Source organism: Microcebus murinus, chromosome 12 (assembly GCF_040939455.1).
Source record: "Microcebus murinus isolate Inina chromosome 12, M.murinus_Inina_mat1.0, whole genome shotgun sequence".
Lineage (NCBI taxonomy): Eukaryota > Metazoa > Chordata > Mammalia > Primates > Cheirogaleidae > Microcebus > Microcebus murinus.
Genome location: NC_134115.1, coordinates 82674269 through 82695300, shown reverse-complemented (window position 1 = coordinate 82695300; position 21032 = coordinate 82674269). Strand labels below are relative to the sequence as shown.

At 34.9% G+C, this 21032-nt stretch overlaps 1 protein-coding gene across 10 annotated transcripts in view; it reads left to right on the top strand.

The window, feature by feature from the left end:
* Nucleotides 1–21032, top strand: part of STRBP (spermatid perinuclear RNA binding protein) — a 133995-nt gene that overhangs the window by 65612 nt on the left and 47351 nt on the right. For all 10 annotated transcript variants that reach the window (XR_012922140.1, XM_012771837.3, XM_012771829.3 and 7 more), the window contains 4 exons: nucleotides 212–380; nucleotides 4498–4718; nucleotides 9707–9872; nucleotides 12999–13143. Coding sequence is in view for 9 of the 10 variants with exons in the window: in XM_012771837.3 (XP_012627291.1) it covers nucleotides 378–380; nucleotides 4498–4718; nucleotides 9707–9872; nucleotides 12999–13143 (535 nt within the window). In the remaining variant the exon portion in view is untranslated. The remainder of the gene's footprint in view (nucleotides 1–211; nucleotides 381–4497; nucleotides 4719–9706; nucleotides 9873–12998; nucleotides 13144–21032) is intronic.

The following is a 21032-nucleotide window of genomic DNA, read 5'->3' as shown; positions in this document are numbered from 1 at the left end:
GCTGATTTCAAACTCCTGACCTTGAGCGATCGCTTGCCTCAGCCTCCCAGAGTGGTAAGATTACAGGCGTGAGCCACTGTGCCCGGCCTTGTGTTAGCTTTTTGTTTGAACTGAGGTAATTTTCCTCTATAAACATGTTTATGGGCTTCACACTCAGATTTGAAACTAATTGTAAATAAGTAGTTTTGAGATTTTTGTCTTCTCTTAACAGGTGTATTCGAGAGAACCGGTCTTCAAACATCTTTCCTGTATTGACGCTGAGCTGTCAGGGGACTAAGGCTTATGAGGAGGTATTGTCACACAAAACAGTGCCTCGTAAAGACCACAAGAAAGAGGGGAAAGGATCGGAAAAAGAAGCTAAAATACTATAGAAAACCATGGTAGGTTACTATTTATATTTTATTAATTTAGTTACAAATGATTCCAGTAATTTAAAAATGGAAATGTTAACAGTGAGGACAAGTGAAAAAACAATGGTGTTAATTTTTGGCTCTATTGCCTCAGATAAAGATGGCATTCTACTATTTAAGCAAAGCACATGAGTTCAGATTTATTATAAGCCCTATAAACCACAAGATGGAGCCCCATGAGCCTACATGTAATAAATTATTAAAACAAAATAGGGAATGCTCATAAATAATATTTTCTAATAAAACTGGTGTTAGCAAACTGATACAAATAACTAGATGACTGTGAACTTGAAATTAAGTAATTTTTCTCTATTCTTCTACTACCTGAAGTTCAGTTTTTTCCTATGGAAATTAAAAATCCAGAACCAGTCCTTTAATTAGTGATATAAATGGTATAGGAGTTTATAAAATGTGTGTCTGTTTTATTCAAAAAGCCACCTCTCTTACATGCTTTTAAAATAATAGGGTAAAGTGTCGGTGTACTAAGAGTGCTGAACTGAATATCAGAAAAGCCTTGCTTTTGCTGGAGACTTCAGACTTGAATTTGTGGTGGTAGATGAGGTCATAACCTCTGTTACCTAGATTTTTAATTGATAATATTTTATCAGTTATCACTTTGATAATTGATAATATTTTATCAATAATTGATAATTGATAATAACATTGATAATTGATATTTTTATAGATAATTTTATAATTTATCATATTTAATTGATAATATTTTATCAATTATCAGTATCAATGCTGAATTTTTTGCCCTTAGTATTTTTATTTTGGAGAATGTTGTGTGAATTTTCTTCCCTAGGAATAAGTAGGAAAAGTTTTAAAAAGACAAATGGGAGAAAAAGCACAAAATATTAATCATCACTATGTGTGGAATAGGTTGTTTAGCAAGTCTGATCATGTTTCTTTAAATGTTACTGACTTTTTAAAATATTTGTGTCCAGGATTGTAACTTAGTCAACTTGCTTTTTAGAGAAGAAATTCTATAAATATTTTAGATCTAGATGGTGGGAAAAAATGTTAGATTGGGATTTTCTCCCATTTTATATTGGTGAGATGTGAAAAAACCACACTGAGACTGGTGTTTCTTACCATGTGAATTGAATTATTTGTCTGTTTAGCTCTTTTCGTATAGTCTTGATATTGTTACAACTAAAATAATGCTTTTTAAAACACTAGTTGCTAGGCAAAGGAAAAAAAATGTTATATATATAGTATTTGTCAAAGTTGATGAAAATTCCTTCCCTAGTTTGTTCTTTTTAAATTTAGCTTAGATTTTGTGGTGTAGAAATGTTATATTTTTATATAATTGTTAAGTATTTTCCAATTTCTCCTTTTGCTTGCTTCTTAAATCTCAGAAATGAATAGAATTTTCTGTTTCTGTATATAGTTCTTCTGGTTTAATTTTTTAATACTTAAATCTATTTGGAGCTTATTTAAGTGAATATGATTTCTTTCCCTTTTTTTTTTTAATCTATTTCTTCAGTTCTTCCTTTTTACCATTGTTTCAAAATGATTATCCTGTCACACCCAGTAGACTCTTTAACATTGATAGTGTTTATTATTTGTAAGGTAAACATCAAATGTTTGTGTAATGTAGCCATATGTAATTTTGCTCTGGTGAGGTGACTAGGCAGGACTGAATAATTTAGCAATACGTGAGTCTAGCTGACAACCTAGCATCTTCAACTCATTATATGGCTCTTTTGTTTTCTAGTGACTTGTTTTGGGTCATGAGAACATCTCATAAAGTGCTTAAAAAGTTTGTTTCTTTGTGGCAAAAGGCTCCACTTGGAAACTTAGTTATGGATGTCTAGTAAGAAAGAAAGTTAGACAGATGATTTTTATTGAGAACAAGGAAAGCTTTCTGATTGATTTTTAGCTCTATATTTATATAATGATTGAGGTTTTTCAAAGGATTACTAACTTTGTCAGTTAAAATTTGCTTTACTTTATAGGGGACAGTGACACTGTAATGTTAAGTTACTAGTATCCAAAATAGTATGATTTTTAAACATTGATATTCAAAAACAAAAGAGGCAAGGCTGTTTATAAAGAATTGCAAATGTTTTAGTTTTCAGTGGACTTCAAAATATTTACCTTGTACACATAATTTCAGATAAAGACACTGTAACCACTCTTTAAAGGGAATAATTTAGTATTTATGGAACACTCACCTAGTTATACTTATTCATTTTGCTCTGTACTAGTACAAGTATCCTTATGATATTAGTAAATTTGGAAATACTCAAAGGTTTTGGGATGTGTAACTTATGAGTGTGAAGGATCTACTATGTTAAATTTTTGTGAAATTCATTCTATTTCTAAGCATTAATTTACGCTATTAATTTCTGGGCCAGCATGTCATTTTAATTATTTATTTTAAAAATTTTTTGATGTTTGGTTTTAGTACAATGGAACCACCCATCCATGTTTTTAGAATATTTCTTGATACTATCGTTCATGTTTTTTACCCCATATGAACTGTAAAATGACTTTTGTTGAGGTTTAAGTAAATCAACTTTGAGGAGATTTTTGATTGAGAATGTATTTGTACATTAGGTTGGGAATTTGATTGTTTTGTAATATATATTATTCCCATTCTGGAATTTGGAATGTCTCCTGCTAATCTATTTTATTTATTTATTTTTTTTTTTTTTGAGACAGAGTCTCGCTTTGTTGCCCAGGCTAGAGTGAGTGCCGTGGCGTCAGCCTAGCTCACAGCAACCTCAAACTCCTGGGCTCGAGTGATCCTTCTGCCTCAGCCTCCCGGGTAGCTGGGACTACAGGCATGCGCCACCATGCCCGGCTAATTTTTTATATATATATCAGTTGGCCAATTAATTTCTTTCTATTTATAGTAGAGACGGGGTCTCGCTCTTGCTCAGGCTGGTTTCGAACTCCTGACCTTGAGCAATCCGCCCGCCTCGGCCTCCCAAGAGCTAGGATTACAGGCGTGAGCCACAGCGCCCGGCCCTATTTTATTTATTTTTTATTTTTTAATTTTTTTTTATTAAATTTTTTTCTTTTTTTTTTTTTAAATTTATTTTTTGTCCTTTTTCATTCAATGATCCACTGTCATTCCCAATATCTATTTTAAAAATTAAGGCCAAATTGAACTAAAGGTTTGAATGTCAGATAGTAAACACTATTCCAGTGTTTTTCAGTTTTCTTATAGTATTCACACATAACTTTGTATTTTGTACTATTACTGTTGTTATATTTGAGATTCGCAGGGCCACAGGACAGAGAGACAGAGTCACCGAGGCTGTAATTATCAAAAGGAGTTTTATCGTCTAGCTCGAGCTAGGGTCCGAGCCCCCAGAGTGCCAGTGCAGTGGCCTCTTCTTCGGGCAGGGACCCTCCTTTGTGTGCTAGTGACCCTTTTATAACTAAGTTGTTTACACACTGATCCTGCATCCGCCCCCACAGTGATTCTTACTTCATCGTGCCCCTGATAGGCTCTAACCTGTTTTGGGTCCTAGCTGAGAGACTCTGGTTTCCGCGTTCTTTGTCTTTTTCCTCTGCATCCCGTAATGTACTCATAATGCCTTGTGGTTAGCAAACAAGCAGTAAACGGAAGCTGGAAGGTGTCCATTGTCCTTATAGCCCAGTATCTTACACCATATTATGAAATACCACTTTTTTTAAGGTGCTAAAGTCTGTAGCAGTTTGGAAAGGAGTGGCTGGGTATCATGAGTCACCATCATGCATTTCTAGAGAAGTTGAAAGTTTAAAGCTAGGAAATTTCTTGCAGATGTTGTATGGTATGATGACCTTTTTTGAAGTGGTATTCAGAATGCGTAGGTTCAGCTAAAAGATACATAATACATAATGTCGAGTGTGACCTAGGTGAACCTTACCAAAACATGAATGAAAGCTTTAATTTTCTGGTGTGAAGTTCAATAGAATGTGATTTTAATTCCCATTCCGAAACAATTTTTTATTGTCTCAACATTAACTATTTCACAATGGTTTGACAATTAATGTTCTGAGTTGGCTTAAAATACATTTATTTGTATGTCATCCTTTTCAGGTGGTGGTTCTTTTGTTGAAGTAATTGTTTTCTTTTTCCTTCCGACAGAGATCTATTCGATCTTTTGCCAATGATGATCGCCATGTTATGGTGAAACATTCAACAATCTATCCATCTCCAGAGGAACTTGAAGCTGTTCAGAATATGGTGTCCACTGTTGAATGCGCTCTTAAACATGTCTCAGATTGGTTGGATGAAACAAATAAAGGCACAAAAACAGAGGGTGAGACAGAAGGAAAGAAAGATGAGGCTGGAGAAACTTATTCCAAGTGAGTGTGGAATGACCTTTGTGATGCTGTACTTGAGTGCCGAGCAAAGCTTGAGGGTCCTGCTGGATTGAGTTTGTGATATGATATTTATTTGGGTCTTCTCAATTAATGACTACAACCAAAGAAGTAAATGCTAAGTGGAATATTTCTGAGTTAAATGTGAAAGGAAAGCAAGAAAGGAATAATGATTAGAGCCAGGAAAAAAGAAGACAGAACTGTTTAGGATTCCTTTTGTGAGAGTATATTAAGTCCTTTATGTTTGAAGGTTATGATATAAGATCTTTTTCCTGTGTTGGTTCTGCTTCCTAGATTTTGAAATAAATAACAGTGTTTTTGATCTGTGGGGAGATCATAAGATACATTTTTGTCAGGCATTTAAAAATCCTAATATAGAAAAAAGATGTAGGAAATATATTTTAAAGGTTTTTTGGTTTTTTTTTTTAACTGTATCTGCCTTGTTGGTTCCAGGAATTTAGCACAATGTCTTGCATGTTGTAAATGCTCATCATGTATTTGTCAGATGAATGAAGGTTTCAATGGAGCCAGACTCTACAATTATAGTAGTGTATTCTAAATACTGTAGCAATAGTAGAGATTAGTGAGATCAAGCTGAAATGGTAACTTGAGTCAGATTAAGAACCTTTTTATGCTATGCTAAGCTTAGTTATTGTTTTTTTGAGCAGTTGTCACTATGGTTGGAATAAATGTATATCTTTGATATATATATATATACACACACGTATATATGAGATATGTATATCTCTCATAAGGCTTCCTATTTTTTTTTTTTTTACCCATTTTTAATACATTTTCTCGTGATGTTTCTTCTCAAGTCTGGCGTACTTTTGGAAAGTATTCCCATATTCCTATAGACTTGATTAACTGGATGAGGTCACTGTGCTTTAAAGGTTTTTTTAAAGGATGATATGCTCTATACTTTCATTTGGATTTTTAAATATAGCTCTATGTGTGGATGCTGTTGATTGTCTATGTAAAGTCTTTCCGTTATGTGGAACAGTCCCTGGTTGAGCACTTGCCTATGATCCTTCCCATGTAGTGGAACTCAAGGAATATAGAATGATTCTTATCTTGTGTAAAACAGAGACAGGCATGTCTTCAAAGAACAGAATTGTGTTCTGGTAATAGACATATGTTCTAAAAGGCACAAAGATGGGTGAGGGCTACCTTGTGTTTATTAAGTACTTTCTATTGCCAGGCACTGTAAGGCAGCTTTTACCTTTGCTCTCTTATTTTAACCTATTATTTTACCTTTTTACAAACTGACTCAAAAGTCAAATAAACTGTACAAGGTCCTACAATTTGTATTATTAGGAATGTTAAGACTTTGTTTTTAATTTTAAGTAATGCACATATAGTAAATTAAAATACATTGGGTCCTTGCTTTACAATAACTGCTGTATTCAAATTTATTATTCAGATTCAGGACTGTTTGAATTAGGACTTAGTTTCTCTGATCAGTCATGCTTAGTTTCTCTAAATGTGAGGTGTTAAGAGTCTATCCTAAATCAAGATTCTGCTGAAGTAAAAATTTCAGGTTGCCTTGCTTGACATTTGTAATTTGGACCAATGCCTTTTCTGAACTTGGGAAGCAACCATATGGTGTAAACAACCTAATTGTGAGCAAAGCAACTTGGGTTTGAATCTAGGCTTTACTTTCTCTGTTAACTTGAACAGTTATGATTTAGAATTGAATAATTGAGCCAATAATGGCTAACTAATAATGGCTACCATTTATTGAGTGCCAGCTATTATACCAGATTATTTTTCACATTATCTTCTAACAAACCTACTAATCTCTATTATTATTATTATTCTCCTTTTCCCACCCCCATTTTACTTATGAAATTTCTTCTCCAAATTTACATATGAAAAAAAGTGATTGGGAATCATTAATGAACTTTAACTTGCTTAAGGTCACTGAGTAATTATGCATGGTAGAGCCAGAATTCATATTCATGTCTGTCTAACTCCAGATCGAGTTTTCTTAGCATCTGTGCTTCAATTTCCTGTGAATAAAATGTATAAGTACAGAGCAGAGAGAGATAATATACTGGTTCTGGGAATCAGAAAAAGCTTTATGATGTAGATAGCATTTGGAATAGGCTCAGAGGACAGGTGAGTAGGATTTTGGTAGGTAGTCAAAGTGTAAGAAAAAGTAAATCTCAGCAAAGATCTAGGTGTGAGAAGGTATAGGATTGGTTTAAGGAATAATAGCTGTTGTTTATTGTGCTATTAATATCTGTTGGGCTCTGAGCAAAGTTCATTACTTAAATTATGTTCTTAGTACCACTCTGTGAGAAAGGTAGTATTCCTATTTTACAAATGAGGAAGCAGGTTCAGAGAAGTCAAGTAATTTGTAATTTGTTCAATGGTTACATAGTAAGTGGCAGAGCCAGTATTTGAACCAGAAAGTCATGCTGCCTTCTAAATTGCCTCCCTATATGGTAAGTGTCTACGTGTTTAGTGGGACATCAAGGAAAATAGTAGGTGGAGTGCCATCTAGGCAGTGCCTTTGGAAGATTATTCCAGTTGTAATATACTGTATACAGTGTGTTGGAGATAACAGTGTTTGGTCAGTAAGGCCAATGAAGAGAAGGTTATTGAGGTCATCTACTTGAGAGATAATAAGAGCCTGAAGAAACTGGTTTGAAGGCAGTGGTTTAAGGGTGATTATTAAGGAGGAATTTATTAATATAAACCATTACAGTGTACTAGATTTGAGAGGATGATGGGACAGGAATACAGAGCAAGAGAGAATCAGATGACTGGCTTTATTCTTAATATTGGATAATTGCCTACATGGACATATACCATCTTTATAGTTTTTGATTAATGTTTATTGAATCCTCAAGGTGTGCCAGGCACTGAACCTGTGGCTGGATTATTTATAACTACCTGTTTAGTTTCCACTGCCACAATTTGTTTCTCTTTTTCTCTACTCGATTCTCAACTTTGCTGATCATTGCCCAACTCTGCTGATTCTTTGCTTCTAGCTAGAATGACCTTTTTCCATCTAGCTAAATCAAGACTATGCTGAAGTCAAATTTTCAGGTGGCCTTGCCTGACATCTCTAATTTGGACTACTGCCTTTTCTAAACTTGGGAAGCAACCATATGATGTAAAGAACCTTAGTGTTGTGGTCAAACCAACTTGGGTTTGAATCTAAGCTTTACTTTCTTTGTGAACCTGAACAGTTAACTTTTCTGAAGTTCATATTTCTTCCAAGTGGAGGCTTATTGTGAGATTTTAAATGAGAATATATGGCACACAGTTTGTTCTCAGAGGTTACTTTCTCTTCCCCGTTTATGCAGGGTACATAAACTATTAATTGCTTTTGTTGCTTAACTACAGGGTAAGCTGCAGGAGAGATTGTATGTTCTTTGGTATGTTTTCCATACTCAAACACTTGCTTACTTGTTGAATGACTGCTAAGTTTAGTTAATATTTTTATTTGTGATTAAAGGAGATGAACCAATAAGAAATTTTCAGAATTAAAATCAAGGGTAGATGAACATTTTTCTCATGCACTATTCACAATTTGATGTTTTTTGAGTGTTTGCTCTTTTAGCTACTCCTGGATTTCGGATACATATACTGGCATATACATATATTTATCTTTGGTATATAAACATATACATACGTTTATAAACATATACATATGTTTATCTTTGGTCTGATCTTTCCTTCCTCAACTCTTTTTTTTTTTTTTTTTGAGACAGAGTCTCGCTTTCTTGCCTAGGTTAGAGTGAGTGCCATGGCGTCAGCCTAGCTCACAGCAACCTCAAACTCCTGGGTTTAAGCAATCCTACTGCCTCAGCCTCCCGAGTTGCTGGGACTACAGGCACAAGCCACCATGCCTGGCTAATTTTTTATATATATATATATATATTAGTTGGCCAATTAATTTCTTTCTTTTTTTTTTTTTTTTTTTTTTGAGACAGAGTCTCACTTTGTTGTCCAGGCTAGAGTGAGTGCCGTGGCGTCAGCCTAGCTCACAGCAACCTCAAACTCCTGGGCTCGAGTGATCCTTCTGCCTCAGCCTCCCGAGTAGCTGGGACTACAGGCATGCGCCACTATGCCCGGCTAATTTTTTTTTTTTTATATATATATATCAGTTGGCCAATTAATTTCTTTCTGTTTATAGTAGAGATGGGGTCTCGCTCTTGCTCAGGCTGGTTTCGAACTCCTGACCTTGAGCAATCCGCCCGCCTCGGCCTCCCAAGAGCTAGGATTACAGGCGTGAGCCACAGCGCCCGGCCCTTTCTATTTTTTATAGTAGAGACGGGGTCTCGCTCAGGCTGGTTTTGAACTCCTGACCTTGAGCAATCCGCCCGCCTCGGCCTCCCAGAGTGCTAGGGTTACAAGCGTGAGCCACCGCGCCCGGCCTCCTTCCTCAACTCTTTAGTCACATTTTTCTGCTTTCCCCATAAGCTTTTGTGGATTCCTAGAATGATAAAATTAGGAGTTTATCATTCCTAGAATGATAAAACTAGATGACCTTAGCTCATCTAGCCAATGGCCATTTGACCATTGTGAATACTGAGCCAGCGGGCACCACTATTAGTAGAATCCAGGTCATTTAGATTTTTACCCTGATGTTCTTTCTCAGTATACCATGGTGTTCATGTTTCTCACAAATTTTTAAATTACTGCTAAAAAATAACAGCAGAAAAAAGGATAATTTGAAACAATGTTAAAGGGGATACAATATATTTTGGTTTTCTTCAGCAAGATAGATGTAGTAAAAAATTTAAAGATCTATAGTCTGAAATCCCCTCCCTATTGAATCTGTGGGGGACAGTAGATACTTTATGAGCCTTAAATTGGAGACTTAATTCTGATTTTGGATATCTAGATTTATAATACTCTCTTATCAATTAATATGGTTATCTGGGAAGCCAGGTGATGATTAAGTTATAGTTTGGGAAATACGTTGTAAAAGTAATCATGCAGACTTTTATTTTTAGGGATCAAGGTGGTCGGACATTGTGTGGTGTAATGAGGATTGGCCTGGTTGCAAAAGGCTTGCTGATTAAAGATGATATGGACTTGGAGCTGGTTTTAATGTGCAAAGACAAACCCACAGAAACCTTATTAAATACAGTCAAAGATAACCTTCCTATTCAGATTCAGGTGAGTACAGTTTAACTGAACCTCTAGGTGAATTTGTGAAAAGGTGAAAATAGATCGTGACCTTCAGTTTATTAGCAAGAATTGGTAATGGTAAGGGTAGGCACAGACAAAAGAAATACTGCTGCTCTGAGTCAGTGACTAATCAATCACATTTTAAGGAAACTTCTGGTGATCAGTACTCAGGATATATTTATCAAATTAATGTGGCCATTAGGGTAGTCTTAAACTTTTCAGGTGTATTTTGCTGAGAGTCTTCATTTTTTTCCAGACTAGGTTTCTCAGCATTATAAAGCTCTTGGAAGGGTTGATAAAATGCAAAAAAGAATTAAAAGATCAAAAAGAGCCTAAACAGCTAGAGACTTTCGTAAATGATAACTTTTAAAATTGAAGACTCAGTTAATTTGTCATCTATTCATTCTGTTAGTGGAAAGTCACTATTAATTCCTTGTCTCCAAACCTTTTTCACATAGTGATGCATTTAGGAAAATTTAAGTTGGCATGCTCCCAGTAGGATGCTGCTGAAGACTGAAGATTTCTAGGGTTGAAGGCAACCAGTATGGGGCTCTGGTCACTCTAGGACCTACCCTGTCAGCCAGTTGCATCACTGATGGGGAATCTGTTATCATCTTTCAATTTCAGATACGTGTTACCTGTGGTCTAATTAGATTACAGGTTTTTTTTTATAATTTCATATCAGTTTGTCTTTATTCCTTTGTGATCATTTGGGGAAGTAGAGTGGTAAGCAACATGGAATATAATAAAGCTTTATGAAATAAAAAGCGTAGTAACAGGATTTCTGGCTAACTATACTTTTTGCTTGTTAGACTATTAATAGAATTCCTCTTCATTTTTTTGTATTGTTTTAAAATTTAATCTGTATTTTTGCTTTTAGTATAGTGAACATTGTTACTCTTAAATCTATAATAAAGTCATAATCAAAGGGTCAGACATATTACAGGCTTTTTCAACCATCTTACCCCTTTCTGTTCCGTTAGTGAGTCTTGTTTCTTATGAGAGTGGTCATATTCCTCATCCTCAGATGTGTCAGGGTGGAAAAAGGGTTAATAACTAGTGCTATAATAAATTAGTTCTCATTTTGAAAATCTATCATGTCTCTCCATTTTGGAGATACAGAAGATTGGACCAAACTTCAGTTGGTATTAAAAGAGCTTTCTCCGTGCAGATCAGAGCTGTGTGAGCTTTACATTATTCTTCTCTTGAGTGAGGGTCTTTATTTCTGGGCACCACAGTTTTAAAATGTTCTTGTCTGGTCTAGCAAGTATTCAAGCGAGGGATCCAGGAGAGAGTGCAGGTTGTATGAACCATCTCAAATTTGAGAAGACTGAGGCTTTTTAAGGTAGAGAAGAAAAGACTAAAAATGATATAAATATCTTTAGGTCTTTCAAATACTGACTTATAGAAGGTAAGAGAGACATGAACTCTTAAGACCAATGGTGGAAATTATGAGAAATGTATTTCAATTTAACACAGCCAATAGAGTTCTCCAATAGTGAATCTATGTTTGGGTAAAGGTACATTTCTCTGTAAAATGGGGATGATAATTGTATACCAATTTTACATTAAAATAGATGTGTGTACACACATGCCCACATATAAACACACAAGCACACATACATTATTATTCCTAATAATATTTCAGGAAATTATTTTAAGCGTGACTTCCAGATTTATATCCTTTCTCCTCCATTGTCTTGGTGTTTGTATGTAAAACCAGTCTCTGATATGATCTTATTTTCTTATAGATTAAAAATCTTTTTCCTGAGTACTTAACATAACAAAACTTTGTTATCCAAGTACCTTAGCTAATTAAGGTTGTGCCATACCATTTCTCTCCATATTCTTTTCTAGGGTGATTTTAGAACTTCTTTGAGCAAAGGAGGATGAGGATAACCCTAATCAGAAATCACTTAAAATTAGTCTAATTCAAATCATATATCATATATTTATTACTTTGCATGTTTCTTATGGTAATCTGCATACATAATTGAAACATTTAGTTTGATTTATTTTCTGGTAGATGTTCTTAATGCTCTTTTAGTGACAAAATGAACATGATCAGTTTTCTTTTGTTTCTTTATATTCTGATTCTGGTTCTTCCATTTACTGTGTGGCCTTTTCCTTCCTTGGCTTCCTCTATTTACAAGAGAATAATGAATTTCTTTTTCCTACCTTTTGGGATTGTTTAATGGTAAAATGCTATTTTTATGTAAATGACTTTTGAGTTCTTTTACTACACACTGATGAGCAGAGACCTGGTAGTGTCTCATACTATAATAGACTGGCTATTTTATGTTGGGTAATAGGTACTAAATTTCACCACCAAGAAAAATCTGTAATGTATTAAATCATACATTTAATGTATAAAAACATATTAAATATAACAATATATGATTCTAATTGGGTACTTACTTTGTGGAAGGCCCCTAAATTGTATGTTTATAATTGTATGTTAAAAGAAGCAATGTAGGTTTCCCTGTGGATGTCAGACAACTCATCCCATAATAAGTTTCATTGGAAAAATCTTTGAGACCTGTTGTCATGTCAGAGAAGGGAAGAAGTTACTTGTTTATACTTTTTTTTTGGCTGGTGAGTGTGCTGCAGAGATCCTTTTTCATTCATGCTTACTCAGTTCGCTTTATAAATCTACATAAGCTTATATTCATGAGTTTTTGGCAAGTAGGAGTTCCTATTTAGGCTGTTCTATCAAAAAAGCTATTGTTTTAGAGGGCATTTCAGCTATTTATTATTCTATAATAGTTCTCTGTAATAATTTCAAGAACAATAATTTCCATTTATCACATAATGATGCTCTTGGCATTTTACTTTCAAATATTAGAAAGAATGGTTTTAAATATTGTTTCATAATTGTATGGTTGGTTGATGTTGTGGTTGCTTTTTGAGGGATGGAGAATGAGGATTTGCCTGTAAGTTGGAAGGAGAGACATGTGTTATCCGCAAACTAAAGAACTAGTTACGGGCTTTGTTTGCCCTTTCAGCACAGTAATATTAGTAGTTAATAACATTTGAGAACTTAGTGTAAGCATTTTTTTTTTTTTTTGAGATTTCAGTATAACTGAGTATTTTTGAAATCTTGGTCACTTTCAGAAACTCACAGAAGAGAAATATCAAGTGGAACAGTGTGTAAATGAGGCATCTATTATAATTCGGAATACAAAAGAGCCCACGCTAACTTTGAAGGTGATACTTACTTCCCCTCTAATTAGAGACGAATTGGAGAAGAAGGATGGAGGTACACGTGTGTGTGTGTGTGTGTGTGTATGTGTATATATATGTATGTTTTGTTCATGTAAAAGCTCTCTTAAATGCTATGTTAACTGTGCTTTGTGGATTTAGGAAATAATAGTCTTTATTTGCTTTATGCCACCTATAGTATTTTAAATAGCTTTGTTTCTATATAATGAGTATATTTTATAAAAATGTATAAATTCAAAATATAAAATATTTAAATTCAAAAACCTGTGCTTATCATGATGGTCTTAACTTTGCTTTAATTTTTATAACATTTTGGTGTACTGTTTGCGTTAATAAAATTATTGGTATCAGCCAACTTACTCTGTGTATTTTGGCTTAATGGTCAGATTTTAGGATTGAATGTGGCCCAACAGAATTTTTTTCAGATTTACTCACTTATTTCAAAATTACTCACTTTGCATATTGTTCTTGACTTCTGATAACTATATATTCTTGTAAGTTTTATGCTTTACTTAGTTGTCTATATGTAGATTTGTTTTATAATGTAAGGGCTGTAAATTGGGGGATTTTTTTTTTCTTCAGTGAATAATCTTTTTTAGGAGGTTTGCGACCCTGTTAACATTTTGAATATGATTTATCTGAGCGTCATCCTTTAAACTAATTTTCTTCTGAAGTTAAAAAGAATTACCATATGGCAGTATCATCCCCATAAAAGTAGAGTGGAAATACTCAATTGTCAGTAGTTTTGAGAAGTAATGATGGAGTTGTGGGCTTCTTTTTCTGATGTTTTTATCCTGTCAAGTTAGCTTGTTTTTGCCGATTAGTCCTGTCCTTAGAGATTTGCCTTGCGATATTTCTCCTGTGTCAAACCTTTGAATAACTGGCTACTCTGTCGTGACAATTTAGAAGCAGTGTGGCCTATCTGGGCCAGTGGGGACTCCCTGTTGTTATTTTTATCACTAGACTTTCAACAGGTCCCATTGCTTACTCCCCTACCTGGAAATACCAGTGCAGTAAGAAATATTGGTTAGTTTCTTAGTTTATTTCAAGTTGGTGATAAGAGTAGAGGAAAAGGTACATTTACCAGTGAAATTAGAATTTTGATTTTTGCGAGACAGGACTCATAAGATCACTTAAAGTAAAAGTGATAGATTCCTTTTAAAAAATTTTTTTGGGGTAACTAAAGCTATATCATACCCAATGTCAACCAGACACATTTATGAGTCATATTTTAAAATCAAAGTTCATCCAATCTATAATTGGGTTTATACCTGTACATTTCAAAATTTTTTTGCTGTGTATAGTATCTATAGCACCTCTGAAGAACCGATCTTAAATGACTTAATTTTTTTAACAGCTTTACAGTTCACCATTAACTGTAGAACTATAAAATGATTTCTGAAGTGTCAAGATAAATGTTAATTCTGGTAAGCTGTGTTCTACTTGACCCTCTAGTATAAAACCAACCATTTCTAAGTAGAGTTGTAATTACAGGTATTATTAAGAATTATTTGAGTTTAGGGAGATGAGAAAAAGACTGAAGTGTATTGCCGAAGACTAGGTCGATTATGTTTGCTTGTACCTGTCGGCATCCCTTCAAATTGTTTCTTTGAAAGTATTAAGGGAACATTAGGATTCTTTTTTCCTGTGGTTTTTATCTTACATGGGATTTTGTCATAGCTTTCAGAGATACTTTTAAGCTTAGTCTATTGCCTTTATTACTTTAATTTCTGTTTGGAGAAGCTGAAAACAGATTCTTAGTGTATTGTACCCTTGCTAGAACACTATTATAGAATGGAATTTGTGATAAGAGAGTCACAGTTTGTGTTCAAGGTGTTTTAGTTACTAAAGGATCCAAAGACCTCTATGAGCTGAATCTGGTCAGCTGATACGTGGGATCAGGTAAGGTGAAGGAATCGGCTTGGATCTAATGTTTTATACATCTTACTTTCTCTCCTTTTGAATGGCAGAAAGATTTGCTTTGCTGTTGTCCTTAACATCCCAGCCTTGTTGACTCACTTGATTATCTTTTATAATATGCTCATTTAGTCTAACCTGGGCTTTGTCAAAGACAGATTTTTGTTTTTTTGCTAGCAGTTTGTGTATTCCTGGACATCTTGGAGGATTTAGTATATACTTGAGCATTTGAGACCTGGGCTATACAATTCTGTTTTCTCACACTATACACCTCCTCATCTCCTTGATACAATTCTTTTCTGCTACATGGGATGGAAGTACAAGATTCATTCAGGTTCCAGGGATTTCTGGGGACTGAAAGATACCCCTTTTTTTCAGTTGCTATTCATTTTCTTTCTCAAAGTTAAACAAAATATCCATACAACTTTTTTCTTAGAGACATTTTCCTGTAGAATCTCAACTTCCCTTCACCCCATCCAAACTATTCACAGCTATACAAACTATTCACAATACACACTCATCTCATGTATTTCTCTTCCCTTTCTTACTTTCCATATATTTGGGTAAAATCTAAAAAAAGAGAAAAAAGCATAGCGAGAGTAGGCAGAACCAGAGGACTGGGGCAAGTTAGAGCATCAAACATATCTTCTCAGGGTTGTCTGTGCAGAAGTGGCTCTAACTCATTTCAAATCACCATTTAGCTTTTAAATTGCCAGAGTACATAGTGAATCTCTCTCTTTTTTTTTATCTCGTTTTTTAAGTGTAAATTCTTTTTTTTTAAGTGTAAGTGAATCTCTTTGATATTGTTTACTATTTCTCATGTAAGTTTCCTCCTATGCTGTTAGTCTTCCTTCTACTTTGTAATCTTTTACTTAAATTCCCTGGAGAATAACCATTTTCTCATTGCTACATGTTTCCTGCTGATGAAGGCATGGGAGAAAAAGCACAGACCTTGGTGTGCAGTAGCCTTGTGTTTGAGTCTTAACTCTATTAGTTACTATTGCTATGTGACCTTGAATAGTTTCTTCATTTTAAAGTGTGGATCAAAAATACATCAAAAGGTTGTTTTGAGGTTAACTGAGAGAATTTATGTAAATTGACTTGTACAATAACTAGCACAAAGTGGTCACTCAGCTTATTAAAGATTCACAGCACAAACTCACCTATTCAAACTGCCTTCAGTTAATGGTGAAAATAATGTGTGCATGATAGGTCTGAAGAACTGAACCTAAACACAGTTAAACTCTTAAATACCCACTGTAGTATTGGAATCATGTATTTATACAGTACTAATAATAAAAAGCTAGTGTATTTTGTAGCTTATGATTCATTGACAGCAGGTATCTTTTTCCCTATCTTTTATCCTTAGCACCTTGAATGATACCTAATATATAGTAGACAATCAACCCCCCCACCCCCATAAATCTGATAAATGAATTTACATAGTCAGCATATTGTCTAGGAAAATCTCACATTTTACCCAGGTCTTGTAAGTCCAGTATGCAGTCCACTCTTCTCTTACTGTCTGGGATTAGTGCATGAGTGGTTTAGCTGATCTAGTCATTTTGAGCATCACACAGAGTCTCAGCTTCTTTTGGTGCTTGTGATTTTAAATTAGAAGTATATTTGCCGTTGAGGGGGTGACAAAGTGTTTATTGTATTTATAACTTGAAACCAGGTGGCTAGGGAAACTACAGAGATTGTTGTGGCTTAGATTAAGACAAACCTCTCTCCTTAGTACTGGGATGGATTTTCAGGGGTTCACAGAGAAGTTGCCCCAGGTCCCTTTTCACATTGGTACCAGTGTGAACTTGTGACTCTTCTTGGCAGAAGTTTACTAGCATGTGTCTTGCTAGGGTCAAGGCAGTAGTTTCTTACAGTCCAGAGATCACAACTGGGATTATAATGATGATGCAGGCTTTATTTTCCTGTCTTTCCCAACTACTAGATCTATACTCTTCAGAGAAAACTTTTAGCCATTATCTTTCTAGTGGCCTTCTGCCAGTGAAGAAAAGTCATCCTGAGTGACATTACTAACGTACATTAGGAGAACAGTACTCTCTCATTCTACCTTATTGCTGTATTTACTGTGTTTCCCCGAAAATAAGACCTACTCATAAAATAAGCCCTAGCAGGATTTCTAAGCATTTGTGCAATATAAACCCTACCCCGAAAATAGGACCTAGTGATGGGTGTGGCTATGCAGTGTATCTGCACAACCCATGCATTTCCTCTCGGAGTGGTAAAGAAGATGAGCAGCCCTCCTCATCTGCCCCATGAGAGCTCTATTGCTTGACATGAGAGATTGGGGCCAATGGTTCTAAAGAAAATAGAGTCGCAAGAAATTCAGGATGGAATTTGGGGTTTGGAGAGTTATGATGATGTTCCAGAAGAAGACGACTTAACTATATTTGAATAAATGTAGATTGTTGCACCGTACTTAAAAAAAAATAACACACCCCCTGAAAATAAGCCCTAGGGTGTCTTCTTGAGGAAAAATAAATATGAGACTCTGTCTTATTTTCGGGGAAAAATGGTACCTGTCCATATTATTGTGTCCTGCAGTTTTGCATGGACAGTACCTTGGGGCGTAATATCTTCTCTCCAGAAAGCTTCAAGGAATTGAGAGAGAAGAGGGTGCCAGGATATTCCCAGGCTAACTAGAAAATTCTGTCAGAATGAACTCAGTGGCTCATCTTCATGTCTAGATTATCAGGGAGAGCCCCTCATCATACTGAGCTTAATTATTTTACCTTTGAAGAGCCCAGGTTCCAGACATGTAACTCCTATTTAACACAGTCATGTTTTGGCTTTTTGTTGGCCCCATCTCCAAGCTAGTATTTTTGTTCACGGGGGCAGAGTTAGCTTGCATGTAAAGCATTGAGAGAAACTGACCAACATTTCATGCAGTATGGTGTGATTTGGTCACTGATCTAACCTCTAACCAAATAAACATGGTTAATCATAATAGACTTCTTTCCAGTGCTTTCATTGTTCAGAATGCTGCATGTACCTTCATGCCCTGATGCCAGGTTACTGAGTAATAAAATTGAAAAAAGCTATTTTTCTTTGCTTTTGTCGTTTTCATCACCCTTATCCCCTATCCCTGCCTCCATGCTTTTATCTGTTTCACTGATCACTCTAGGAGAAAATGAAGTGGCTCACAGTTTGGTTGTTTCTAATTAAGAACTCCAAGAAGGCTGGGTATAGTGGCTCACACCAGTAATCCTAGCACTCTGGGAGGTTGAGGTGGAATGATTTCTTTGAGGCCAGGAGTGCAAGACCAGCCTGAGTGAGAGTGAGACCCCATCTCTACAAAAAATAGAAAGATTAGCCTGTGGTCCCAGCTACTGGGGTGTGGTGGAGTGCCTGAGGCAGGAGGATTGCTTGAGCCCAGGAGTTGGAGGTTGCAGTGAGCTATGATGATGCCATGGCACTCTAGCCTGGGAGACTGAGCGAAACCACTCTCAAAAAAACAAAACAAAACAAAACCCTCCAAAATGTCTCTTTTTTTAAAATCAGAAAAGTTTTGGTTCTCCATGAAGTTGAACCACCTACATTAAACTTTAGAAATACTAAATTTTAGTTTCTGCTACCAGAAGTAGCAGTGTTTTCCCAACAGCAGTTTTTGTCATTGCCACATTAAATGAAGTTATTTTTTTAATGAATGAAAATATATAAAACTGTATATTATCAAGTATATTAAGGAAATAAGCAAGCTGGGCTTATAAGTAGTGCCATTCTACCATATAATTTATGTTGTTTTAATATAGAAAACTTCGAAGAAGATAAAATGAGATGAATTCAATATTCCTACCTTGTGAATATTGAAACATTTTGGATCTTTTGACTTTCTGTCAGAGCATGAAGTAACGTGGCCATTCTGATGTAAAAGAGAAATCGGGTGCAAGTCTTCTGTTCACTGCCTGTCGCTTTCATCTCTTTTTAGTAGAGTCTATTGTCTTCAAATGTTGACTGTGTAGCAGGCTGATGTCTCTCTCTTTTTTTTTTTTCATTATAAGAGTTTGTGGTTATAATCTGCCTTTGGGATGAAAGAGTTTATCAAATTATTTTTGTCACTGTCCCCCATTAAAAATGTCTGTGTCACAACCATAGCAAGATGTTATTTACAAGCTCTGACCCCTGGAAGAAAGTATTAGAGAGTACAAAAAGAATTTTGGTTTGCCATGTCTTTTCCTATCCAAACTTCCTCTGCCTCACTTCCCTTTTCCATTGTCTCCCTCTTCCTGACATCCTGAGTTGGTAAGATGATAGAGTAAAACTTAGCTTGCCTTACTGTTAATTTAAAAATTGAAGTCTTAAAAAATATAGCATTGGCCATACCTTTTATTTTGATTATATTACTTAGCAGTCAACCTTCTCTCTAACTTTTAAGAGATTTTAATTCATTTACAATAGTTTGTTTTATCTGGTACATGACCATAGCACAGATGCTTATATTGAGCACAGTTAAACATTTTGACATTGAAACAGGTTAGTTGTATATTTTGCATCACTGTAAAGACAAAATTGGGCAAGTCCAGGAGCTAGTGAATACCCATAGTATATTTGTTTATGCTTATAAATAAGTCCAGGTTAATAGTCCTTTTTGACCCTCCCAATTTTATGAGTAAAAGGAGGGTAATAAGACCCTACATTATGATTTTGTTAGCAGAGATTAATGGGAAACAATGCAAATACCTGCTGTAGAGCTCACCTGGTCAGAAAATAAGCATGTAGCACTTCAGCGTTTATAGTACTGTAGCCAGCAAAGAGAACCATAATTCATGCTTAAATAGTTTTGTTTTCTTTTGGACAGTATGTCTTCAGTTTTAGTTAATGATATTTCATCAATTAGAGCAAACATTGAATTTGCCATAATAGGGTCCTCTGATAACTGAAGAAACCAAAAAATATCAATGCTCTTGTCATCCACTTAAAAATACTTACATTGTGTCAGTTGGCCAACGTAAAGACGTTACCAAGTCTATTACTATCATGATAATACTGGGAAAAAAGTGTTGCTGGACTTGCTCACATTTAAGAGAGTTCTTAACAGAAAGAACGGTAAATCTGACTTAATTGGATTAGACTAAATATTCCTCAAGAAATATTTGCATGTTGTATGCATTTAAATAATGTACCAAGTCTTCAAAAAATTTAAAAGCTCACATTCTAGCAGCTTAGAGGAGATAAATTTGGCTGTCTAAACTTGGATTTAGTATCATGTGACATCTTCTCAAATATGGATATTTGTCATTAATCACATGTTTGAATTTTTAATTTTGCTACTTTGGGCTATCTAATCCAACTTTAAAATGTTAAGGCAAGCTGAATAGCCATGATTAGGTAGTAGTCTTTGCTACTTTTACAAAACAAGGGTATATAAACTTGAAATATATTTCAATGTATATTATATTTGTAGTTTTAATAATTTTGGTTTAGAAAATAAAGAGAACTCCAGGGTGACACTTGACTTCTCATTCTCATAGGGTAAAATTTCTATTAATGTTAGCACTTATCTTGTTGAATGAGCTTATTTAGTTGAAAAAAAATTTGCCATACTCTATGTATTCTCAAATTGATTATATATATATCTCAAATTGATTAATACAGAAGAGAGCTCCAGTTTTCCTTAAAAGCTGATCAATGATCAAAATTTTTTCTATAAAAAGTTGTTATTGCTCTTGGTCCCAGATTTCCCCTCTTTGCACCCTGCCAAAGGAAAAAGTGCTGTGTATTTTGTGCCCTGTAATGTTAAATGTGCTTATTAGTAAGGTCCCAGATTGTAAGCAGCAGTGGTCATTGATTCATTTACTGAATGAATTCCTTGATTATTCATTGTATTTGTACACAGAACTGCTCTAATGACTGTTTACTTAAATAATCATAGTGCACATAGTTTTTAAAAAAAAGTAACAAAGTCAAATCATAAAATTTTCTGGAAGCTCACTCAGATGCTGTTATTTTAAACTTTTTTATTGTTTGGTAATTTGTCAGGAACCCCTT